The 24,089-nt window shown below is 41.5% G+C and overlaps 1 protein-coding gene across 4 annotated transcripts; it reads left to right on the top strand.

Annotated features, from left to right (window-relative positions):
• The first annotated feature begins 316 nt into the window (after positions 1 to 316).
• DHX40 (DEAH-box helicase 40) lies at positions 317 to 23,868 on the top strand. Of its 4 annotated transcripts, none has more exons than XM_050928786.1 (18): positions 317 to 403; positions 5,897 to 6,104; positions 6,476 to 6,621; positions 7,513 to 7,632; positions 9,503 to 9,733; positions 9,984 to 10,050; positions 11,349 to 11,480; positions 13,170 to 13,269; positions 13,795 to 13,881; positions 14,400 to 14,582; positions 15,856 to 15,936; positions 16,693 to 16,850; positions 18,958 to 19,072; positions 19,342 to 19,450; positions 19,780 to 19,874; positions 20,484 to 20,553; positions 21,222 to 21,450; positions 23,064 to 23,868. In XM_050928786.1, the coding sequence occupies exons 1-18, from the start codon at positions 317 to 319 to the stop codon at positions 23,201 to 23,203; spliced, it is 2,358 nt and encodes a 785-aa protein (XP_050784743.1). In that variant the 3' UTR covers positions 23,204 to 23,868. The 4 variants fall into 4 exon arrangements, with proteins under 4 accessions (XP_050784743.1, XP_050784739.1, XP_050784741.1 ...); XM_050928782.1 differs by lacking the exon at positions 317 to 403 and adding an exon at positions 4,660 to 4,774; XM_050928784.1 differs by lacking the exon at positions 317 to 403 and adding an exon at positions 4,843 to 4,892.
• Positions 23,869 to 24,089: the final 221 nt, after the last annotated feature.

Raw genomic sequence — 24,089 nt, 5'->3', positions numbered from 1 at the left:
AATAATACTATGTCTGGAGCAACCATCTTCCAGGTAGGGATACAGATCTTCTTTTTGAGTAATGTTGCTAACTTGTAGCTAGTGATACAAAGGATGGGCACTAACATAATGGATATCAGAAAAAGGAAACTCTTGACTATCTGAGGTTGGGCTATGTAAAACACTGGCTTATGTTATGTATGTCTGCAACCAAATTAAAGCTCAGGGATTGCTCTTCTTGTCAGCTCCCATATATGGAGATGCTGGGCTCATGATTATCTGTCTCTGCTTGTTCAGTGTCATTAATAGGTGTGGTTTTCTCTCCAGCCATTAAGGGATGCTGTGTTCATCATGGAACAGACCATCTCTTCCAGAACAGAGAAAGAGAAATTCCCCAAGGAATTCAGAGTTCACCTCTTGGAAGGTTGGTGATAAAACAGGTTTGTACAACTAAGGACTGAAATATTTCCTGTAATCAACTATTTCTCTGCTCAGCAGAAAGCAAAACACATTCACTGTTGTGCGTCCAGCACAATTTGGCTAGAGTAGGTGGCAGAGTAGCATTGTCCTCTTTCAGTGAGCAAATTTGCAGTGGTGTCTAAACCTAATCCCTAGGCCAAGAGCAATTTTTTCTAGCAAACCTGAAAGCAAAAGTGCAACCCCACATAGCTGCTATGCTAATAAATGTGCTATAAGGATGGCGATGACATGTTAGTAGTAGTTGGGGCAAGGAATTGTAGATAGGATTCCTGGACTTTTTTCTCAGCTCTGCCAAATTGCTGTTACTGCAAACCTTTTAATCTGTCTGTTTTCCCCATCTGCAAAACTGAGATAATATCTCAAGGGGGTGTGGAGTGTAATTCATTGATGTTTAAGCAGCATGAGATTCTTGGTTGAAAGGCACAATATACTGCAGAGATAAAGTTCAAAACTGCCAAAGAGCATGATTAAAACCAAACATGTCATCCCTACCCTAAGAGAGGAAAAAAAGCATCTCACCTGGCTCCATAAACTGTTACAGTGAAACACTGCTTACGCACAAAGTGTGAGTCATGTCTGATTGAGATAAAACCTGTTAGGAAGATAAACCATGTACATCTGAGTATCACTTAATAAATTACCCTCTCTAAAAATGTGCCAAGAAAATGCAATGATGGGATATTTGCAGTCCTCACTAGGGAATAGTAAAACAGATAATTTGAATGCTATTAGCTGAGTGAGTTACTAGTAGCAACATAACACTACCACATTTTAAGGTAATAAATCAGGTACATATTTCTAAAATGAAGTCATAGCATATTGTGTATTGTCATATCCCATACTATATCCTGAGTGAAGATAATTAAATATTGATTATACTAATATAGGTGTAAAACAGAATGTTTTTCATGCTTCAAGATAAACATTAATGTCATTTTGGGTAATTTCTGTAGAAGTTTTCAGGTAGATATGGAGGCTTTATGGCTCCTGAGTGTCTGAATATGTTGTAATCAAACATGGGAATATGAAAACTGCAAGACAGAATGGTATGTGAACGATTTGTCAAAAGCTGATGAGCAATTTTGTGCTATTGGCTATTAGATGAGTTTTTGTCATTGGATACAAATGGTTCACTGCACTGATGAACTGATCATAACAAGTGTGTATATATGTTTGGAGGTGTCTAATGATGATGATATTTGGCAGTGATATATCTTCAAAGCGATATATCTTCAAAGAGCTTTGCAAATATTAACTAATCAGTATTTGCAACTTCCTGTGAGCTACGTAGGTAATATATTTAAATATTATCCCATTTTTTTTCAGTTGGAGATACTAAAGTTTAGAAGTTAAATACCTTGCCCATGATGGCAACGGGAGTCAGTGGTGGGTGTAGGATTAGAATCTAGGAGTTTCTGGTTCCTAGTTCTGTGCTTATGTGGTAAGAGAAATTTACCATGTGGTACTCATCACTTATTTATCCCAGTGAGAGGTGAAACATTCTTAATGCACATAAACAGGGTTCTTAAAGACAGACTAAATCTTAGGATGTACATAAAATTTCTGTAAAAAGCGACAAAGAGTCCTGTGGCACCTTATAGACTAATAGAAGTATTGGACCATAAGCTTTCATGGGTGATTACCCACTTCGGTATTCACCCACAAAAGCTTATGCTCCAATAACTGAGTATGGCTGGATAACCGTACTCAGAGAGTAGTTGTTAATGGCTCCCAATCCTGCTGGAAAGGTATAACAAGTGGGTTCCGCAGGGGTCTGTTTTGGGACCGGCTCTGTTCAATATCTTCATCAACGATTTAGATGTTGGCATAGAAAGTACGCTTATTAAGTTTGCGGACGATACCAAACTGGGAGGGATTGCAACTGCTTTGGAGGACAGGGTCAAAATTCAAAATGATCTGGACAAATTGGAGAAATGGTCTGAGGTAAACCGGATGAAGTTCAATAAAGACAAATGCAAAGTGCTCCACTTAGGAAGGAACAATCAGTTTCACACGTACAGAATGGGAGGAGACTGTCTAGGAAGGAGTATGGCAGAAAGAGATCTAGGGGTCATAGTGGACCACAAGCTTAATATGAGTCAACAGTGTGATACTGTTGCAAAAAAAGCAAACGTGATTCTGGGATGCATTAACAGGTGTGTTGTAAACAAGACATGAGAAGTCATTCTTCCGCTCTACTCTGCGCTGGTTAGGCCTCAACTGGAGTATTGTGTCCAGTTCTGGGCAACGCATTTCAAGAAAGATGTGGAGAAACTGGAGAGGGTCCAGAGAAGAGCAACGAGAATGATTAAAGGTCTTGAGAACATGACCTATGAAGGAAGGCTGAAAGAATTGGGTTTGTTTAGTTTGGAAAAGAGAAGACTGAGAGGGGACATGATAGCAGTTTTCAGGTATCTAAAAGGGTGTCATCAGGAGGAGGGAGAAAACTTGTTCACCTTAGCCTCTAATGATAGAACAAGAAGCAATGGGCTTAAACTGCAGCAAGGGAGATTTAGGTTGGACATTAGGAAAAAGTTCCTAACTGTCAGGGTAGTTAAACACTGGAATAGATTGCCTAGGGAAGTTGTGGAATCTCCATCTCTGGAGATATTTAAGAGTAGGTTAGATAAATGTCTATTAGGGATGGTCTAGACAGTATTTGGTCCTGCCAGGAGGGCAGGGGACTGGACTCAATGACCTCTCGAGGTCCCTTCCAGTCCTAGAGTCTATGAGTCTATGAATACTTATGTTAGTCTGTAATGTGCCACAGGACTCTTTGTCGCTTTTTACAGATCCAGACTAACACGGCTACCCCTCTGATACTTGAAACAATTTCTGCATATCCTTTCTAACAATAGTGGATATATTGATGACTACCTTGATGAAAGGAAGTGCCATCCAAACCCTTCTCTTCACCATGTTTAATCCTTTGATTACTGATTTTACTGTTAAATAACATAGAAATCTTACTTTCAGTGGAAACAGTAATACTGCATTTACCTTTTACTTGGGGATTTGTGTTTTTTTCCTATAATCTTTAAGTATGCCTAGCTTGCCACCTTCTGGGCATGTTGGGATTTACACACCAGAGTATCAAAACCAGAAAATATTCAGCAGAGGTTCTTCAATCAAAATGAAAATATCACAAGTGTGTATTTGAATTGTATTAAGCAAAAGGAGGCTTTTTTTTTGTTTTTGTTCAGATGTCTTTGCTTCATCATATACTTAATGTCACTTTACAATATACTTAAGTTTGAAACTGTACTATAATATTTCCAAATACGTTGTGACAATTTATTGTTTTTAGGGAAAGATTTTCCTATTAATGGGTCACTTGCAGGTTGTTTATACACTCCCTGAACCTTTTTTTATTTAATCAACAAATGTTTTTGTTATTATTTAAGTTGTTCCATATAGGGTTTACAGCAAACATTGCAGCCTTTGGGCTAGTGCATGAGAACCAGAAAATGAAACCAATTAGGAAGCCTGTATAAGCAAACTAGAACAGGCTGCTCTATTCACATTCTCCAAGCTAAGTGAAATGCAAAAACCAGTGACAATGAGAGTCTTTTGGTTTGAATAACCAACTCTGTTACTATTTAGTGACAGAGATAAGGGTTTAAGCAAAAGCAGGGATCTTATTCACCCCCACCTTGCACCCTTCTTTTCACCTGTGACAAGTGGGGGTAAAGTGTTACCCTCTCAGCCCAGTGGGGTCTCACATTCACATTCACTTAGATGGCATTGGGGCGGACGACTGGTACAGGGCCTGGGCAGGTCAGGGGCCTACTACATTTAATAGGGCAGCCTCATGGCTCAAAGGGCCGCTGTGCGCCCGAGTGGGCCTGTGCCCCTCTCCATGCTTTATGGCACCTATCCCCATACTGCCAGGGCAAGTTGTGGGATTCACGCAGGGCCCAAGGAGAGGCCTTGGCCGAAGCCGCCCCACTGGGCTGCGGGACAGCAGAGTTCCTGGTGTGGCGGGCCCCTCGGGGCAGGGCCCGTGTCCCCCAGCTTGCAGGGAGTGGAGAACGGGGCCCAGGGCAGAGCTGGGGCGCTGAGCTGACCCCTAGCAGGGCACAGGAGCTATGTTGAGACCAGTGCAGGGGGAGAGGCGGGGCTAAGTGATGATGGACGGGAGGGGCGTGGCCTGGGTAGGAGGGGGTGGGGTTACAATTTCCCAGAGCCTGCCCCGTTTCCCCGGCGGCTGGGGCGCCCTGAAGTAAACACGAAACGTCATCAAAGCGCGCCGGGTTCAACTTCCGAGTAGGGAGGAGAGACCGGCTGGAGTCACGTGGCGGATACCTGTGAAAAGGTAGGGGAAGCTCCGCCCACTGGGGTGTGGGCCCCCCCCGGTTCCTCATGGATATGGCGGTGTCCTGTCCCTGTGGGGAGTAATGGGGCCCCGCCCCGCGTTCCTGGGGCTTTGACGGGTGTGTGTGTGTAACGGTTTCTGTTCGCCGCCTTCCCTCCCCGGGGGAGTTGGTGTGTGTGTCATGGCTGCTGCCCGGCCCCCTCCCTTCCCTGGTTACTAGTGTGTGGGGGTGTCATAGCTCCTGCCCGGCTCCCTCCCACCCTCCCCTGGTTATGGAGGCGGGGCGGTTCATGGTTCCTGCCTGGCTCCGTCCCACCCTCGCCTAGTTACTTGGGGGTGGGGGTTCATGGTTCCTGCCTGGCCCCCTGCCACCCTCCACTAGTTACTGGGGTGGGTGTCATGGTTCCTACCCTGCCCCCTCACTTCCCTGGTTACTGCGGGGGTGGGAGGGTTATGGCATGGTACCTGTCTGGCCCCCTTCCTTCCCTGGTTATTAGTGTGTGGAGGTGTCATGGCTCCTGCCTGGTCCCCTCCCTCCCCTGGTTACTAGGGGGTGTCATGGCTCGTGCCCCAACTCCTTCCTTTCCCTAGTTATTGGGTCTGGAGGGGTGTCATGGATCCTGCCCAGCTCTCTTCTTTCCCTGGTTACTATCTGTGTTTTGGGGATGAGTTAAATGGCACCTGCCTGCCCCTGCCCCCCGTTAATGTGGAATGGGGGGTACATGTACGTAGTGTAAAAGTGTAGCTGTGTTCTCCAGTACACTGCTAGATTTTGGGCAGGGACCATTTCATCCCCACAAACCCAGAATTGTGGAGTTCAGTATTTGCACTAGCCATCCTGATTGAAGAGTTGTGTTCTCTCTCCTGTGAGGGTCCCAAGTTTGTGCTTTAGCAGGGTTGAATTCTGCTGTTGGGAAACTGTCTGGAAAGTATCCTGAGCTGACTCCACCTTCTACTAGCTCCTGAATTTCATCTCATTAGGATTAGTCTGAGAGAGGACCTGTTTTCCCTGTTTAATGCTAATGTGAAATATAGAACACTTACTGTATACTGTGATACAAATATCAAACATGCATGCAATTATAACTTTGGGAGGTGTATTCATCTATCTGTGCACCACAGGAAAGCACTCAAATTGTTGCCCGAATGGAACGAAAAGCCAGTTGCCTAAAGGAAAAGGACAAAGGAAACTCAGACTTCAGAGCCCTCCCTATTCACAGATACAGGAAGAAACTAGTTGAGGCTGTGAGAGAGAATTCATTTCTTATTGTGACTGGAGAGACAGGGAGTGGCAAAACTACCCAGCTCCCTAAATATCTATTTGAAGAAGGTAACTGTTTATTTTCTCCTTAAGATGCTATTGGTGAAATGTAAAACCCTTCAGTTAGACAATACTCTTAATATACTCTTTAAAATATAAGTAATCTTCATGTTTCTTGTCCCCCTCCTTTTTCCAGGAGGCCCACAAATGCTGGTCACTCCCCTCTCCAGAAATTGTCAGCAAAATAGATCAGAGAAAATAAATATATATTTTTAAAACTTAGAACAAAGATGATCTATGTTGGACTTCACTGGTTTGTGAGAGGAGGGGGAGATATTAGTCAGTGAAATCAGTCAGTGAAGCCTTTAAAAATATATTAGCAACAGTTAACATGCCATGAAGGTAATTCATTGATGAAGCAATTTCCTTGCCTTTTGTAGGCTTTGCAAAGCATGGAGTGATTGGTGTGACTCAGCCACGCCGAGTAGCTACCATGTCAGTGGCTCAGAGAGTGGCTGAGGAGATGAACTGTTCACTAGGAAGCAGAGTGGGATATCAGGTTCGCTTTGATGACTGCACCTCTGAGGTACAAGTTGAAGATTATTTATTAATGTTGTTTAAAAAAAATTCTCTTAATGGAGCAAGATAAATCATTGCATTCTGGGCCCTATTGTCTCTGTGTGGCACATCTCCATTTTAAAAGAGGTGACTGCAAGTGATTCCATTTAATACAAATCAGGTGCTGCCCTTGAGTTCCTGGCAAGTTGTCAATATGACCTATGTAAAATAAAGCTGCGTGTCAATACCTTTTAGTGAGGTTGTCCTTGAGCTACATGCACATTACATAAAGGTGCTTGCTTCAGAGTTTGGATTTTCATCTTGATTTGTATTGTGGATTAGTTTAAATCTAAAATTGCTTTTTGCCAAGCAGGAAATCTGTTTTGAATTGCATTCTGTATGTGCATTGTTGTGAATCTCCACCAGAGATTCAATCTTAGCAGTCTGAAATATGGCTCAAATCAATTTTATATGCCGTACATGTTTTCATAGCATATTACAACTGAAACTTTGCCACAGAACCCACAAATTCTCATCAAGAAGGTTGTTTTTTAAACAGTCTGAATGTGCATGCTAGGTGAATACTTGACTGTGATTTTGTAATTAGAATTATTGGATTGTCATTAGGAGGTGATGCTGAGATCCCACAATTAAGAAAAGAATTGCACGTATTAGAAATATAGCACTTCAGAAATGTTGTAAATAATGGACTTTGTGTATTTGTAAAGTATTTCAGAAAACTTAGCAAGTGTCTTTTGTAGCTGTGGCTTAGCATGTTAATTATAGCATCCAAAGTCTCTCACTGAACCTTATTAAGTCTAAATGATCAACTTCAGTCCGTAGTCACTCCTCATATGTGACTGTATGTAATGAAATCCATAACCAGGGCAATAACTGAATGCATGATTAAACTATTCAGGGTACTGCAATCAAGTATATGACTGATGGCTGTTTACTGAGACAGATACTGGCAGATCTCCATCTTACCAAATACAGTGTCATTATACTGGATGAAGCCCATGAGCGGAGCTTAAGCACAGTGAGTGTTGCTTCATTTGACACACATCATTCAGTATAACTAAAAGAAACCTGCAGTTCTGTTCTCTATAGGTTCTTGTGCTGCACTCCGTCTCTTAGTACGTGAAGTGATATGACTAACATCTGTCATGAATTTGTTCTCCCATTCCTTCTCCCATAGGAGAAGTGTTTGCAATGGAGTGTCTTGTTTTTGTAGGTTGGTGGGATGTGTGTGTGGTTTTTGGTTTGTTTTTTGTTTTTTAATGAAAGTAATCTCACTGTGTATTTGAGAGAGAAGCCCAGGTCAAAGAAGCACACCTCAGCGTGGAAAGTGATGAGGTTTGTGTTGGTCCTTAGTTCCTGGAGGCATTAATTCTGTTTAGTTCAATTATAAGAGACTAAAAAGATGATACTCTGCCCCTTGATAACGTCTTTCATTTAAGGATCTCAAAGTGCTTTACGTGCTAACTAAAGCCCATGACCTTCCTGTGTGACTTCACCATTTTACAGGAGCAACTGAAATATTTTTAACTGATCCATAGAACAGTTAAATGATTTATCTAGAATCTCATACAGTGAATTGGTGTCAGAGGTTAGACTAGAACCCAGGGGTCCTGACTCCTTGCTGCACTTCTAATGATTAAACATGTTGTTCCTCCCTATCTGCACCATCCAGATAGAGAAGGTCCATGTAGCATAGACTTTTTCTTCTCTTTGAATGCCTTGAGGTTTACAGTTTGTCTATATGAAGTTGTAGTGCTTCTGTTTGACTGTTCAGTTTGGGTCACTTTCTCCACTGTTGTGATCTACTTATTCCTTCCTTTGGCTGTTGCACAATCCCTACAGCCTTCTGGCTGGGTGTGAGGCACTCTTCTGAAACCAATGATCTTCTGTGCTTCTGGTGTATCTTTTGACTTCACCACAGCATGAACTGGCTGCTTCTTTACTGAAATTGGAACATCTGTCAGTTTTAGGTCCTGTCAGCACTGTGCCTGGCACTGTTCGCTACAGTTCTGTTCAAAACAGCAGTCAAGCTGTCAGTTTTTTCAGCATGAATGTTACTAGCAAGGTTCCAGTGCACAAAGTGGATGGGAGTGTTTTTTTTTAAACAAACGTGCTAGCTGAAACCACGCCCTTGGTTACTTCCTCACATAGTTTGTAACACTCATGGTTTTATCATGTTACAAGCATATTTTTATTGATACAGCTGCAGTTATCAATGTTGCAAAAAAATGTAACTGTTCTATTATTGAAAGTTCCAGTGTTCTATTAAACTTTGGCATTAAGTCAAAGGGATTTAAACTAAAGCACATTTACACTTTATAAGTCTCTCCTGAGATGGGAGGATAGGGGGAAGGGTTACACTTTTCTGACAGTTAGCCTGTGGATCTGATTTCTTCCCACACCTCTCCCTACTTCAGTTATTCTGCATTTTTTGATTTTTTGCATAATAACTGAGGAAAGAGAGACCACCTCTGAGTGCAGCACAAACACCAGCAAGGGCCATTTTTTTTCTGTGGGGGAACTACAGTGCTAACAAAATTTTGGCACTGCTTTAAAAACAGTTGCCATTTTGCAGCTGAGGGGAGAATTAGGAATGAGAAATAAGGTATTTTAGCTGTGTTGATTCAGCTTGCTGTTACAGAGCTGTGGAAAAAACTTGCGTTTCTTTAAGCCTACGAAACATTTTGTTGCTAAGCTTTAGAGAGCAACCAGAATATTTACAAGAAGGAAAAAACCTTTTAAAGCACTTGTGCCCCCAAAGCACATTGCTTAATTTTGTCCCATTTACCAGTGGTTGTGGGGTAAAATCAACCCTTCCGCATGTATTTCAGTGGGCATTTGTAGTCAGAAGAGTTGAGTTGTGAAGCTAAGGTGACTCTTTCTTTCAGGACATTTTATTTGGCTTGCTGAAGAAACTGTTTCAACAAAAGAAACCTCTCAAGAGAAGGAAAGCCCTGAAGGTGGTGGTGATGTCAGCCACCCTGGAGGTAGACAAGCTTTCAGAGTTCTTTGGAGGCTGCGCAGTGGTAAACATTCCAGGAAGGAATTATCCTGTCAAGGAGATATTCTGCAGCCTGCTTGGTCCAAAGGATGCAGAAAGCTCTGCTTATGTTACAGAGGTATTTCTTATTTTTCTTTGCCTGTTTGCCATGTTCTCACTGTTAACTGTACAATAATGAGCTCTCAAAGAGCATTGGAGCTCATCTCTGCATGAAGTATTAAACACTTCGTGCAAGGCTGGTTTCTCAAGCTTCCTAGTTTTGGTGGTGGAAAGGGGGAGGAGGGAGTTGATTTACACTGTCAGTTACAGCTAGTGATGAGAAAAGCTCTAATTCCAGTAGATAATCCTGTTAGTGCTGCTTGTTTCAGGCTGTAAAAGCGACCCTGGATATCCACTTGAATGAGTCAGCAGGAGACATCTTGGTTTTTCTGACTGGTGAGAATTCCTTTTTATTTGAAAAACTCTATCCTGTACCAAGTGGTGGCATTGCCAACAGAAATAATTGCCTTACTGCTGAATGCCCAGATCATCCTAGAACAATGGCCACTGGCAGCATTAGAGCTGTGTCTAGGTGCATCACTGCAGCAGTGCACAACTGAACTAGGGCATGGAAGGCAAATGTAGAGAAAGTGGCTGTGGCAAACATGTAATGATTTTAAAGATTGTGGGTGGGATTTTCAAAGGGGCCTAAGTAGCTTAGGACCACAAATCCCATTGAAAGTCTAAGTCACTTAGGCACTTTCAAAAATCCTACCCTAACGCTGTTTAGATAGCTTTTCCAACAGTGGTTGTTATTATACCTCTAACATTGCCTCTATTCCTGATGTTTCTGTCCTATCCTAATGTGGAGAAAGATGCCCTAACTACTCCCTGCTCCTTTATAAACCCAGTCAAGAGTCTTTCAGGATTTTGATTGTGTGATGGCATTAGTCACTAGTGGTTGTAGAAGTACAAAACAGCAAGATCAGAGTCCAGCCCCCTACCAGGGCAGGATATAGTCCCTTGAGAGAGGTGATGTTAGATAGTAAAGACTAAACCAAAAAGTTGAAAATAAACCACATCTAGTTCTACATCCGCTCTTCTGCCCTTTGGAAAAGAGAGATTCTATACAGAAAGTTACACAGCTCGCCTTACTAGGAAGCTGGAGTATGGAATCTTGTTTTATGGGATGTGAGAAGAGGAAAGAAAATGACTGGTGTGTCACTTTTTTTTTCTAAGGACCTGTTCTTACATTCCTTGCGCACCAGAGCCTCTCCCTGATTTCATAGGGGCTTTAAACAAACAAAATAATCATGCTGATCAACTCTTTCCAATGTGGGAGAGAAGATAAACTCCAGGTTGGTTTTTCTGTGTTCATGTAGGAGAATGAAGCAATGCATTGTATACTTGTACAGTATAAGGGTTCCCTGCTGCTCTTCTGGAAAAGGGAAGCTCCTTAAATAATCCCCCTAGCAAAAGCTCAGTTAATTTATAATTCAGGTTGCTGAAATAGTGAATAAAACCCGATACAAAATACATATCTAAACCATCACTGTTGTACAAAAAAACCCTAAGGATAAAACCCAGTTTGGAAAGACTGCAAATGACCAGTTAATTTTCCTTTACCCTCACAGTTGTACTGACATCTCCACAGTACGTGTAAAAGACCAGATTGTGTAGAGCTGTTCCAAACTAACAAGATAAAGTCCTCACTAACTAGTTTGTATTTTAAGTGCTTCTGTATTTTGCTTTAGGACAGTCTGAGATAGAAAGAACGTGCAACTTACTTTTCCAGAAAGCAGAATCTATTGATTACTGCTATGATGTGCAAGATTGTTCTGTTGAAGGTTTGCTTATCTTACCGTTGTATGGGTCAATGCCAACAGGTAAGGGTTACTGAATTAAACATAATGTTATGTTTAGTTCATGCAGATCTTAGCTGCAGTTAATTGTTATATGTGACATCCTGGTCAAATACTTTAATTTTGAATGGAAACAGCCCAGCCATTTGCTTACGTGTTTGAGAGACTAATAAAGCAGTATTGTCACAAGCTAATCATAATCTGGCCTGGTCAGTTCTTGCTCGGGGACTGTGAATTAAAGTCCATATTCTGCTGGAAGCGGCAATGTTGGCTTAGAAGGCAGTGCCCTTCTCTCCAAATCTGTCCTGAATGACAGTCCTAGCATGGAAAAAGTGAATGCTGTGTTGTTGGAAGTTCAATCTTTCAGTTTGTACCAAACCCCAAAGTTCTGACTACTTGTGGTTATTTAAAAATGTCATAGTGGTTTTCACAAGAATTTGCTGGCTCTGATGTCCTGGCCAAACTTCAGCACTGATAATGACATTCTGCCTCTTTGAAATTCCCCTTGCAGCCTCAATAGGAAAAGGTATTATTTTCTCTAACAAAAAAGAATTGTATTGCGTGCTGGTTCACAATGGTAGTTGGCAAAAATCCATTAAATTGTCAGATCCTTTCAATGCCTTTTCATAATGACATGTTGTCTTTCTTGTACTGAAAACACATATAACTTTTCTTGTAAAGCTATTGCATTCTTCTGCTCCCAGCAGAGAAGATTCTTGTGGCGTAACTAGAAGCTGGAGGATTCCCTAGCTATGAGTAGATCATCATACTTGCCCTAAGGATTCCTGTTACAGCTACTGTCCTTCCACCCGAGGACTGGATGGAATGATTGTTAGAGCTCATTAACTCTGCTCTTTAACTGGCTAATGGGAGTGTTGAGTGCCAGGAAGCCTGTCGTCTTTTCAGTCCAGCGTTTGCTTTTAAAATAAAGTATCATTTCAAAAGCTTCACATACAATTTGTGGATAATGTTTGTTATAGGGAGAGGATACCCATTTTCAATTAAAATATGTTTGGTAGGGATTTGACTTAATTACTCAGTTGTGTTGCTCCAATTAATCTTAATCAAAAGTTACCTTTAAAAAAAAAAAGTGTTGCCAATAAGATATGCAGCAATAAGATTATACATACAAGAGAAGATACAAATAATGTGGTGTTACCCTATGTAGAGGTGTAAATTACTGAACTAAGTCAGTCTGCAGTGTCGCTGCCTAATTTTGAAGAGTTCAAAAATGAAGGCTTCATGACCCTTATAAAAACAGATGTTTTCACTTCAGATGATCTTGAATGTGGTATTAATTCTGTGGATGCAATGTGTAGAATGCCAAAAGGCAGAATAAATGTACATGAGAAGAGTAGGTCAGCAGTCTTAAGGCCTGGAAACCTTTGTAGGGAGTATATTGGTTGATGACATGTAGGGAGGGTGCAGACCTTGTTCTCTCCCAAAAAGATGGACTGAGGGTTGAATGAGAGAGGAGTTATTTATTTTTACAACAGCAAAGGTATCAGGATAGTGCTTGAAGTGCCTGGGAGCCCCATTGTACTTGGCAGTATAAAACACGGAACAAAAAGATGGGCTCACCTTTTAGTTTCAACCCAAAGACCTCCATTAATTTTCTGTCTTTAGTGGGTAATCTTGTCCTTTTCTAGAGATGAAATTTGACTTCTGTGCATCCTGACATAAAGGATTACTTGATGGACTGTTTCTCTTTAGATCAGCAGAGAAGAATATTTTTGCCGCCACCTCCAGGCATTAGAAAATGTGTGGTATCCACAAACGTTGCTGCAACATCTCTGACCATTGATGGAATCAGGTAACTATTTCCTATCCTTGGTTAAAGCTGTAACCGAGGAATGACTCAATGCTGCATTGGAATTGGGAAAACCTCATCCAATTCCCCTCCCCTTCTGTTTCTGTTCTGATCCTGCTGAGTAATTACATGCCCTTTTGCAGTAAGTGACTCTTCTCTTTATGTAGACCAGAAATATGTTTGCGTCAGTTTAATAAATGACACATCCCTTTTGCTCTGGCACTCTTAAGTAGGCTTAAACTGATATTTAGAATTCTTTATCTGATTTTGAAACCAAACCCAGTACTTAGATTCCACTAAATCAGTGTAATTTCTGTGTAGACAAGCCCTATGTGAGGAATTCCCTCAAGGTCCATCCCATTGTAGTTCAGTAACTGGCCAGCAGAGTGCAACTGTCTTCTTCTGCATTTACAGACCAATGGGGTTCCATCTAACATGTTACTGTGGCTGAGGATAAGGAATCTAAGCCACTGCCTGATCTAGGTCCCTCTTCCTGTATCTTATGGTATTTTAAATTTTTTTTTTCAGGTATGTAGTTGATAGTGGATTCGTGAAGCAGTTAAATCATCACCCCAGGGTTGGCTTGGACATACTGGAGGTGGTTCCCATTTCAAAGTAAGTTAGAAGAAAGGTAATTTACTTTCTGGTTTGAGAAGAGTCCTCAGATTGCCTTTGAAAGTTGCTTTGAATGTATTGTATGACTGCAATATTTGCAATATAAAGAAGAGCAGAGAGATTTTGGAGGCACTGCAGCACATTTAGCTTTCATTTGCAGCTGTATTAGGTCAATATTTAGAAAACATCAGGAATAGTAAATAAAACATTTTAGTAGAGCATGGTACTTTAATTTTAATCATGAGCAGTGAAGAAGAATGCACCATGTATTATCTGTAATCTGAAAATTATTTACACCATCTTTCCAACATTGAGCACAAGTAATTCAAAGACGTTCAGGAAGTTTTTGCCCAATATTATTTCTTTATGCTACTACATTTTGCATAGCAGGGTTCCTGTACAATATATTAATTTCTTCATCTAGAGAAAGACAAATTGCTATCACTGATCATAATTATAGGGTGCTTTGCTACTTTGATGGCAAGCACAATATTATTTTTCTTTGCTTATTTTTGGAGGAGTGAAGCAATGCAACGAGCAGGCCGAGCTGGCAGGACATCATCTGGAAAATGCTACAGGGTATACAGCAAGGAATTCTGGGATCAGTGTATGCCTGAACACATGATCCCAGAGATTAAGAGAACTAGTCTTACGTCTGTGATCTTGACCTTGAAGTGCCTTGCTGTACATGATGTCATAAGGTAACCCGTGGGGGAAGGAATTGTAACCTCCCTCCTGAGTCTTGGCAATGCATGTTAGAGAGTGTTGGCACCAGAAAGAGAACACACTATGTCCTGTTGGTACCAAGAACAGAATTAGGTGTGAGGGTAAATGGGACGATTTCACAACATCAACTCTTGTGTCATTCTCTTAAAAATCTCCAGCATTTGGCTGTGTTTTAGGCTTCACATCTCTTTGGGGATCTGTCAAAACTAGCTCCTGAAATAACAGTAATCTTTGTTAGTGTTTTAAAGGAACATTGTTGAGGTTTGTATGCCTAAAACTTGACCCTTGTGGAATAAGTAACTTGAGGATCCCATGTGCTGGGTATGTGTGTAAATATAGTGTGATAGACCCAGGCCAGTTGGGAACAGCAGAGTAGTAGAAGGGAGATATACTGACCACTGGATAAGCAGTTTTATGTTCCCTGAGTGACCAGGGCAGGGCTGCTCCAGGCTAATGAGAACACCTGACTCCAATTAACCTGCTAAGAGTCAAGTGAGGCTGTTAAGCACCTGACTCCAATTAAGGCCCCTCTGATGCTATAAAAGGGCTCACTCCAGTCAGGCCAGAGGGAGCCAGAGGAGAGGAAGTGCGTGTGAAGAACTGGGAGCAAGAGGCATGCAAGAAGCTGAGAGTGAGTAGGCACACTGCTGGAGGACTCAGAAGTACAAGCGTTATCAGACATCAGGAGGAAGGTCCGGTGGTGAGGACAAAGAAGGTGTTGGGAGGAGGCCATGGGGAAGTAGCCCAGGGAGTTGTAGCTGTTGCGCAACTGTACCAGGAGGCACTCTAGACAGCTGCAGTCCACAGGGCCCTGGGCTGGAATCTGGAGTAGAGGGCGGACCCGGGTTCCCCTCAGACCTCCCAACTCCTGATCAAACACGGGAGGAATTGACCTGGACTGTGGCTTCTACCAGAGGGGAAGGTCTCTGGGCTGTTTCCTGACCCACAGAGTGAATCTGTGAGGTGAGCAAATCCGCCAGTAAGTGCAGGACCCACCAAGGTAGAGGAGGAACTTTGTCACAATAGATATATTTGTGTGTGCAGACAGAGCTCATTTGGGATATGGAAGCTATTTCCTTCATTAAATAGAAATGTGTAACTATTATACATACACATGCAAACACGCTTTCCCTTGGGTGTTGACCTGTATTGAAGGATTCCAGGAGTATTGTAATATAAAACACTTACAGCTTTAGCAAACTGCCTTGAGCCCAAGCAGTGGAATTTATTCTGCCTTTCTGTTTGTAGGTTCCCCTATTTGGACCGCCCCGAAGAGAGGCATATTTTAGAGGCTCTTAAGCAACTTTACCAGTGTGATGCTATTGACAGGTAAAAAGGGCAGAAACCAACTTTTTACCTTTTGAATCTCAGTAGTTGGGAAAAAAAAAATTTGTGACATAATTTTGTACTGTTGTTAGTGAGTGGGAACATAAGGTAGATTGCTTTCCTCAGCAGTAGAGCCCATATATTAGTTTGCCCATGAACTTAAATATTTTCCAGTGTGAAAAGAATGTTCTGATCCAAGAGGAAGGATGGGCCACTGGTTAGGGCACTAACCTGGGACTCAGGAGACCAGGATTCAGTTCTTGCTCTGCTCCAGATTTCCCTGTGTGACCTTGGGCAAGTTACTTAGTCTTTCTGTGCTTCATTTCCCCATCTGTAAAATGGGGGAAATAGCACCTCACAGGGCTGTTGTGAGGCTAAATGTGCTAAAGTGTGTGAGATACTCAGACATAACAGTAATGGCACCTATATAATACTTAAGAGAGAAACTCACATATCTTATCCTAATCTTCTAAGAATTCTTCACACTAATCCTGCACTCCTGGTGCACTCAAAACCCCCGTTGACAGTGCAGATGGGACAGGATGTGAGCAATCTGAGGGAGAGTTTTGGCTAGAGGGTCATCTGCTGTCTGGATTTGCAAGGGCTCTCTCTCCTGGGCCTCTGGGGAGTGTGTGTTTATATAAGAGCCAGTGAAGGCTCTGTTGGAGATGTTCTGGCTGCTTGGGTCTTGTACCTACGTTCTGGCCTTACAGATTGAGTCTGTTCAATCTGATGTTTGAATCTTTTCCTCCCAATAAGGAGAGGCCATGTGACAAGACTGGGAGAGTTTTTGGTGCAATTTCCTCTCCCTCCAAACCTGACTTGTGCTGTCATAAAGGCAGCTTCTCTCGACTGCGAAGAGCTATTGCTTCCCATAGCTGCGATGTTGTCTGTGGAAAATGTCTTCATACGACCTGGTAAGAAGCCCTGTTCTCCAGAAGCAGGCCATCTCAGGTTATAAATTGTACCCTGAGCAGAATGTCTGCCGGGAGGTGGTTGGTCAACACACACTGCTCAGTCTGGAGAACTTGTTCCTAATGTCCTTATGCATTTTGTCTTTCACTTCTTCGCTAGTTTCCCATTCGTATTGTCATTAGTTATGTGAAGCCACAGCTCATTACATACATGCACTTCAATCATCAGTGGGAATCGTCTGGGAATCTCTGGCAAACCCCCGCCCCCCCCAGAAGCTCCTGTCACTTGAGTTAAAAGAATGACTCCATGAGCTATCAGTAAGGAGCAAGCTTGTATTCTCAACTAGCCCAATCATGAGAGGGAGACATGGCTGCACACCCTAAGCCGGTGTATTTCATAAATGCTGTCTGTAACAGCGTGGGGAGTGTCACTGTTGAAAGATTCCATTGCAACTGGCAGCTCAGATCTAGTATCATAACAAAAAATAACATCTCATCAGCTGCTACCTGGATCCACTTTTGGCCAGTCTGCAATGAGAGACCAAGAGCTGACTAGATTAAAAGAGTGAACTCGCCCTATAAATGATCCCTCTGGGGCAGGATTATTAGTCAGTGTGGGGGGAGCATGAACTGCTGCTGCTGGTTCTATGCCAATTCAGCGACAACAGATTTAATTCTGCTGAACATTCAGGTCAGCACCTTTCACTAGCACTGAGCCCACTCGGTTTTTAAAACAGTATGGGTAGCAAAGTCTTGGGGAGAACTTTGTCCTTTCTGCTTATGTTCACTGTCAGTGTCTGGTTATCTCTGTAATGTATTAACTCATTTTTGCTGATACAGTGGCAAAAGGCAGTTCAGTTGTAAGTGAGCTATCAGAAGATTTTTGCTGTTGGATGGTACTCTGCAGTTCCTCACACTCCCATAGACTTGATTTTGCTTTCCCGTTCTCCCTCTGGCTTCTTTTGCAGCTTGTTCACATTTCCTTTTCAGCCAGCTAACAAACTAGTGCAGGGACTCCAGTCCCTGTTAAACAGTGTACCTGTCAATCTGAAAACAAGGGATCATGGCATAGACTCATATCCTGCAAACACGTACTCATGTGCTTAGAGCTAAGTGCATGAGTACCTTTGTTGACTTTAGTGGTGCCACGTGTATTTGAAATTAAATACCTGAATGTGTGTGTGGTCGTGGCCTGGGGAAGTGCAGCAGCATACTGCATTGGCCTAAAGCAGCCCATATCTGTCTTTACTTGGGGCGGGGGGAATCCTTTTGAGCTCAAAAATTGAGGTCAAAATTCTGAGGTGTTATTTCTTTGGCATGGCACATTCTTTGCAGTTACAGGAAGGTTTCTGCAAAAAGGACAGGAGTACTTGTGGCACCTTAAAGACTAGCACATTTATTTGAGCATAAGCTTTCGTGCTCTCAAATAAATTCGTTAAGTCTCTAAGGTGCCACAAGTACTCCTGTTCTTTTTGCGGATACAAACTAATGCGGCTGCTACTCTGGAACCTGTCATGAAGGTTTCCGTAGACTCATGGGTTGAGTTTTATGCCAAACTACTTATTTCTTCTATCTATCCATTGCCATGTTATCTGGACTTCATGACATAAGTTAGGTTCAACAGGATAAATGAAACTGCCCACAAATAGCAGCAGCGGGCCCTGTTTTTTCTGTCTCATCTGAAATGTGAGGTCCTGCCGCTCAGATGATCAAATCTTCCACTCACTTGATTTCTAGAAACTCTTTAAACTCTGTTGCTTTTGTATATTTTCATGTCTTCATTCTACGTGACCACTCAGAATTGATCATGAGAGAACACAATACCCACTAACCTTTCCCAAGGAAAGAGTTTAGCACTTGCATCAAAGCTACATCTCTAGTGCTGGCTGACAGTTTTAATCACAGCTGTAATAGCAGCTTCGTGTTCTCAGAAGTGGGCGAGACAAAACTGAGGCTGGGGGTGAGTGGGAAAGAAATGAGTCTTAAAATTAATCTAAATAAAGAACCAAGACTTTCAGCTGCACTTCGGAGAGATTATAGAAAACTAAGGTAGGAGTGACAAATGAAAATTGAATGTGTTAAAGTGAAATATAACTTAGTATTTCCTCAGGTGACCTTCAGAAACAAAAGGAAGCAGAACACCACCACCAGGAACTGTCATTAGAGGCAGGAGGATGCAATGATTTTGCAACTCTTTTAAACATCTTTGAACAGTGCAAATCAAGGTACATAGGTGTTTGTTCAATGCACAGAAGATATCAATTGGGAGCTGTATTGTACATTTCTTCTCTAAAGCCCGTCTATGTGTACATGTGCTCATACCCAGATGCGGATTTTTGCACACTGTAATATATGTACAGTACAAGGAATCTGCTGTCCAAATTTACATGAATGTTTGTTGTCTTCTTTGTATGACCATAATAAAAAATAGCAGCAACTTGTTGCCTTCCACTTATGAAAGGCCTCGTTATAACACCAGTATCTCTATTCCTAGCAAGTCTCCTGCAGCTTGGTGCCAGAAACACTGGGTCCATTTCAGAGCTTTAAAATCTGCTTTTAGCGTGGAAGCACAACTTCAGGAAATAACCAGTAAGCTTAAACAGGTGAACAAACTTCCTTCTAATGTAAATTAATGGCATTTGTCTTTGCACAAGTGCCTACGTTAGATGTGTACTGCAGTATGGAGTCTTCACTAGATGGCTGCCATCTTTGTCCTAATCTAAACTACTCTTTTTGGCTACGATTAGGTAGTTTTTTATTAGTACACATCTCTAAATATGTGGTGTAATGGTAGCAACGGACAAAAAGAAGGTCATATAAAATAGCAGACTATGAAGTGTGAAACACAAGGTTTAAGCTCCTGAGGGGGAAAAGTGTGACCAATTTTCCTTTAACAAAGACACTAATCTAGTTTGTGCTGCTCTTTATGTAGCTGTCGGACTTCCCAAGAGAGCGTTTTGATGGCTCCAGAAATGAGATACTCAGAAGATGTCTATGCACGGGGTACTTCACCAATGTAGCCAGAAGGTAAGGAGTGGAGTTTGGGGAATTGCATGGAAAAGATTTGCCGCATTTGTTAGTATGTGCTTATAAATCAAAACAAATAGTCGCAAAACTATACCACAGTTTATTAAAAGAGTCAACTTCACTTGTTACAGCAGGAGAGGAGCTGTCTGAGTGCAGGCCTGGGAGCCAAGAGTCTTAATTTCCAGGGCCAGCTCTGCCACTTACTCTCATTGTGATTTTGGACAAATTATTTAACTTCTTGGTATCTCAGTCTCCATATCTGTGAAATGTGGGGGGATAATATTTAATTACCCACCTTGCAGGGGCGGTGGGAGGCCTAGCTAATATTTGTAAAGGGCTTTGCTGATGTCAGAATCGTCATCTGTCAGCAAGATGGAAATCCTAAAACCACATTTGTCTCAGCATCAAGTGTGGGCTGAAAAGAGTTAATATGGTGTATAAAGAGACGTTTTAATCCTCATCTAGTATTTACACTTATTTCTGGAAAGTTTATTTTTTTCTATCCTAAAGCATTTAATCCTATCCTGCTGCTGCTCTTTTTAGATTAGCTGTGCTTAGACAGCAACAGAAACATGTCACTGGATATAAAAATATTCCCCATGCTTTTAGGTCCGCAGGCAGGACGTTCTGCACAATGGACGGACATGGTAGCATAGTCCATCTTCATCCTTCATCAGCAGTAAGTTACTTACTTCTGCTAATAGTTTTGTGGGTTGTTTTTTTTTCAGGTAAATGGGGAAAAAAAAAGCAGGCTATGCAAATTGTTTCCCTGATCTTTGGCTTGTTTGTTCCTGGTGTAAGATTGAAGCTAGCTTCTGGCCATGTGAAATATTGCATACAGCCTCCATACTGTAAGACACTGTCTATAGTGTCTAGACTATACCACACCTTTCCTTAGGGAATTGCACAGAATCCATACAAATATTTGATTTGCGAAGGCAGCGTGATCAAGTGGCTATAACCCAGAACTGGAAAAGTTAGTAGATCTGAATTCTGGCTCTCACTGACTTTCTGTGCAACTTTGGGCAAGTCACTAACTTCTATCCCTCAGTTTTCCCATCCCAAGGAGATGATATTAACCTACCTCACAGGCTTTTTAAGAGGATTAATCTATTCATGTGTCTGAAGTACTTGGAGATCCTCTCCTAGAAGATGCTCTAGAAATGAAAACCATTATTGATAAATGTTACTGAAGACAACTCTAGGTTCTGAATTAGTCTGGTTAAATATGGGATGTTTCAGCATTCCAAAGTAAAAGCCATGGGAAGGCTGTCAATCTGCAGAGCACACTTTTTGAAAGAAAACCAAGATAGTAATCTGAAAAAATGTGATTAACTTTACCTTTAGCTCCATGACCAGGAACCTCAACCTGAATGGATCATCTTCCACGATGTCCTGGTCACATCTAAAATGTATGTGAGGATAGCGTGTCCTATTCGCTATGAGTGGGTCAAAGACTTGTTGCCTAAGTTACATGAAATTGATGTGTATGAACTGAGTAGTGTGGCACGGGAAGAGGTGACTGAGGAGGAAATAACCAAGTGGAAAAACAAGACAGACCTCAAACGACAGTATGGTGAGCAAACTGGTCTTAGCTTTCCATAAACCTGAATCAGAAATTGACTGTCTCTTTTAGCCATGTTAGGTGGCTGTGAATGAGAGAGATGGCAAAATGCATGCTGAATATTGCGTGAAGTCACTAGCCTAGATGCTGCTTGTTAACCTGGCCACACCTCTTTTGACTTTTGTCTTCTGTCAGTAATGTTAGCTATGCACACTCCTGTAACTAGAAGAAAAGCATTTTGAACATGAACACCTATTTTCACAAGTTACTTTAGGTTTGGAAAGGGTATTTCCCCTACTGTAGAGAGTATAATTATTTGCTAACCTGATATTGTCAGAGAGAAATTCCAAGAGCTATAATATTACAGATGGGGAAAGAAAAAGGGGTGGGGTGAGGGAGGAGATCATTACAAATTCCTTGTCAGCAAAATAACATCCAGCAAAGTTTAACACCTGATTTACAAATAATGGTCTGTTTTAATTAAACTAGTGCATATTAACTGATTCAGCAGCTTGACATTCTCTGAATTCTTTTGTCAGTGGTTCCAGTAGAGAAGCCCTTGAGCTGCTCTTTCCAAACATGGATTTGAGAGATACTGGCAGGGCGTTGCGAGGGAATCATGAACTGTCTCTGCCTGTGCTGTACCTGACCTGTGGATAAATAGGGAACTTCCACCTTCAAGAAAGCATGTTTTACCATCAGTACTTCCCTTAATTAAAAGAGTAATTGTAAAAAAATAAAAATAAAAAAAAAAAAGACAGTCCTGTGGCATCTTATAGACTAACAGACATATTGGAGCATGAGCTTTTGTGGATGAACACCCACTTCGTCAGATTCGGCATTCATCTGATGAAGTGGGTATTCACCCACGAAAGCTTATGCTCCAATATGTGTATTAATCTATAAGGTTCCACAGGACTCTGTTGCTTTTTACAGATCCAGACTAGCACAGCTACCCCTCTGATATTTGTTAAAAAATGTATTTATTTTATAAATTTATTCATTTAATGTTATGACAAATAATTCATGTTTCTCCAATACAATCAGGCAGGTGAATTCATCCACTGCCATGATCTGAGACAGCTCAGTCGGAGCGGGAGAGAGTTTGCATTTCTAATAGAGAAGTCCTGGAAGAGGGATCTACCTCCATTTTTTTTTCTTCTCCTTTCAAGAAAATCTGGGAAGGCATTTTTCCCTGAGCCTTGTAGTATTTTTTTTTTTCAGAATGGAAGAGGTAGCATAGAAAGGTAACAGATGCTTAGAACTTGAGGCCCAAAGGCTCAGTTATAGTAAAACCAGCATGGTCCAGACATATACTAGGGGTGATGCGCATGCAAATATTGACAAGAGGGTTGAGGGTATGATTTTTTCTATAACTTAAGTATAGCTGGATATACACTATATTTGTCTTTGAGACTTTAGTTTTTCCATAGAAAGGACGTACTAGTTACTTAGCTGTTTGTCTCTTCTGGAGATCATTGGACCATCCATTGGCATGGCCAAGAGCAGCACTTGAAAAATTTGAGCTTCTTTTGGTTTTAGTTGATCAGCTGACCCTGTAAGTGTGAAGTCGGGGTGGAAGTGGCATTTATGACACAGAATTGTAATGTTTTGTTTTTCTGTAGAAAAAATCAAAGATGACTCTGCAAAGAAGATGGAGAAAAGGAATGATGATAAATCAATACAGGATGCCCGAGTGCGTTACCTCCAGAGAAAACAGCAAAGGGCACAGTGTATAAATGCCACGCTGAAGGAGATGTGCTAGTACAGTGATGAGTACTCCAGCAAAGGCACTCAGTGCAATTGCTTGTTGATAAGCTTGCAGCATAACCACACCAAAAAAAAATAAAGAAAGTGAGAACTGAAGGAAGCTGCCAGTTCATGTGGAGTCTGTCTGCTTGGGGGCACAAACCTGATAACTCCTTGCTGGTTTTTTTGACAGACAGTGAGGAAAGGTTAATGAGCTGAACTTTCATTGCCATGTGTTTTAGCAGTAGCTTATTCACTGCAAATGTGGCTGAAGAAGCAGTATTTACAGCCTGTTCTATGTCACTCAGTTGGAATTGGAGTTGGCCTATAAAAATGGGCATTGTGTCAATGCAATTTTTAATCACATTTTCTTGAAAACCTTTTGAAATAGAGTATAACTGTCCTGTGTTACATTTTTAAAAATATATGTATTTGTTTTATTTCCTTCTGTAAATTGTTGGCTTATAGGACCTGTGTGGTGTGATCGTTTTGCTAAATTATGTATAATTACTATTTTTAAATTGTATAGTACTTCGTGTGCTCTTTTAACAATGGGATAATAATAATCCAAATTCGAAAGGCTTATGTCATTTACCTATGTTCTACCTCATGCAGGATCAGTACCTACTCTGTATTTAGCTGTACCATACACAGTGTTTGCTTTGGCATTCAAATGTCCCATTTACCAAAAAAAAAACCCAATCCAAATGAATGTTTATGTTCTTGCCATCAAGGTACAGCCTGCTTGTCATAGGGAAGTTTCCCTGCATTGCTATCATCTAGTTGGCAAAGAAACAGCAGTCTGTCCATTTCTCCTCTCCAGATGGTTACATCCCACAATCCACCAACAGGCCACCGCCTCCTCAGAGCTGTCTGATTTAATGTTAGAATGTTTTTAAAAT

This window comes from Gopherus flavomarginatus, chromosome 19, assembly GCF_025201925.1.
Source record: "Gopherus flavomarginatus isolate rGopFla2 chromosome 19, rGopFla2.mat.asm, whole genome shotgun sequence".
NCBI lineage: Eukaryota > Metazoa > Chordata > Testudines > Testudinidae > Gopherus > Gopherus flavomarginatus.
Note: the sequence above shows the minus strand (reverse complement) of the source record. Positions and strands in the feature narration are given on the sequence as shown.

Coding starts and splice junctions, on each gene's coding strand:
- DHX40 (XM_050928786.1), top strand. CDS start 317: ATGCTGTGTTCATCATGGAACAGACCATCTCTTCCAGAACAGAGAAAG. Junction 9,734..9,983: donor GCTCTGCTTATGTTACAGAG/GTATTTCTTATT, acceptor TGCTTGTTTCAG/GCTGTAAAAGCGACCCTGGA. Junction 14,583..15,855: donor GCTGTACATGATGTCATAAG/GTAACCCGTGGG, acceptor TTCTGTTTGTAG/GTTCCCCTATTTGGACCGCC.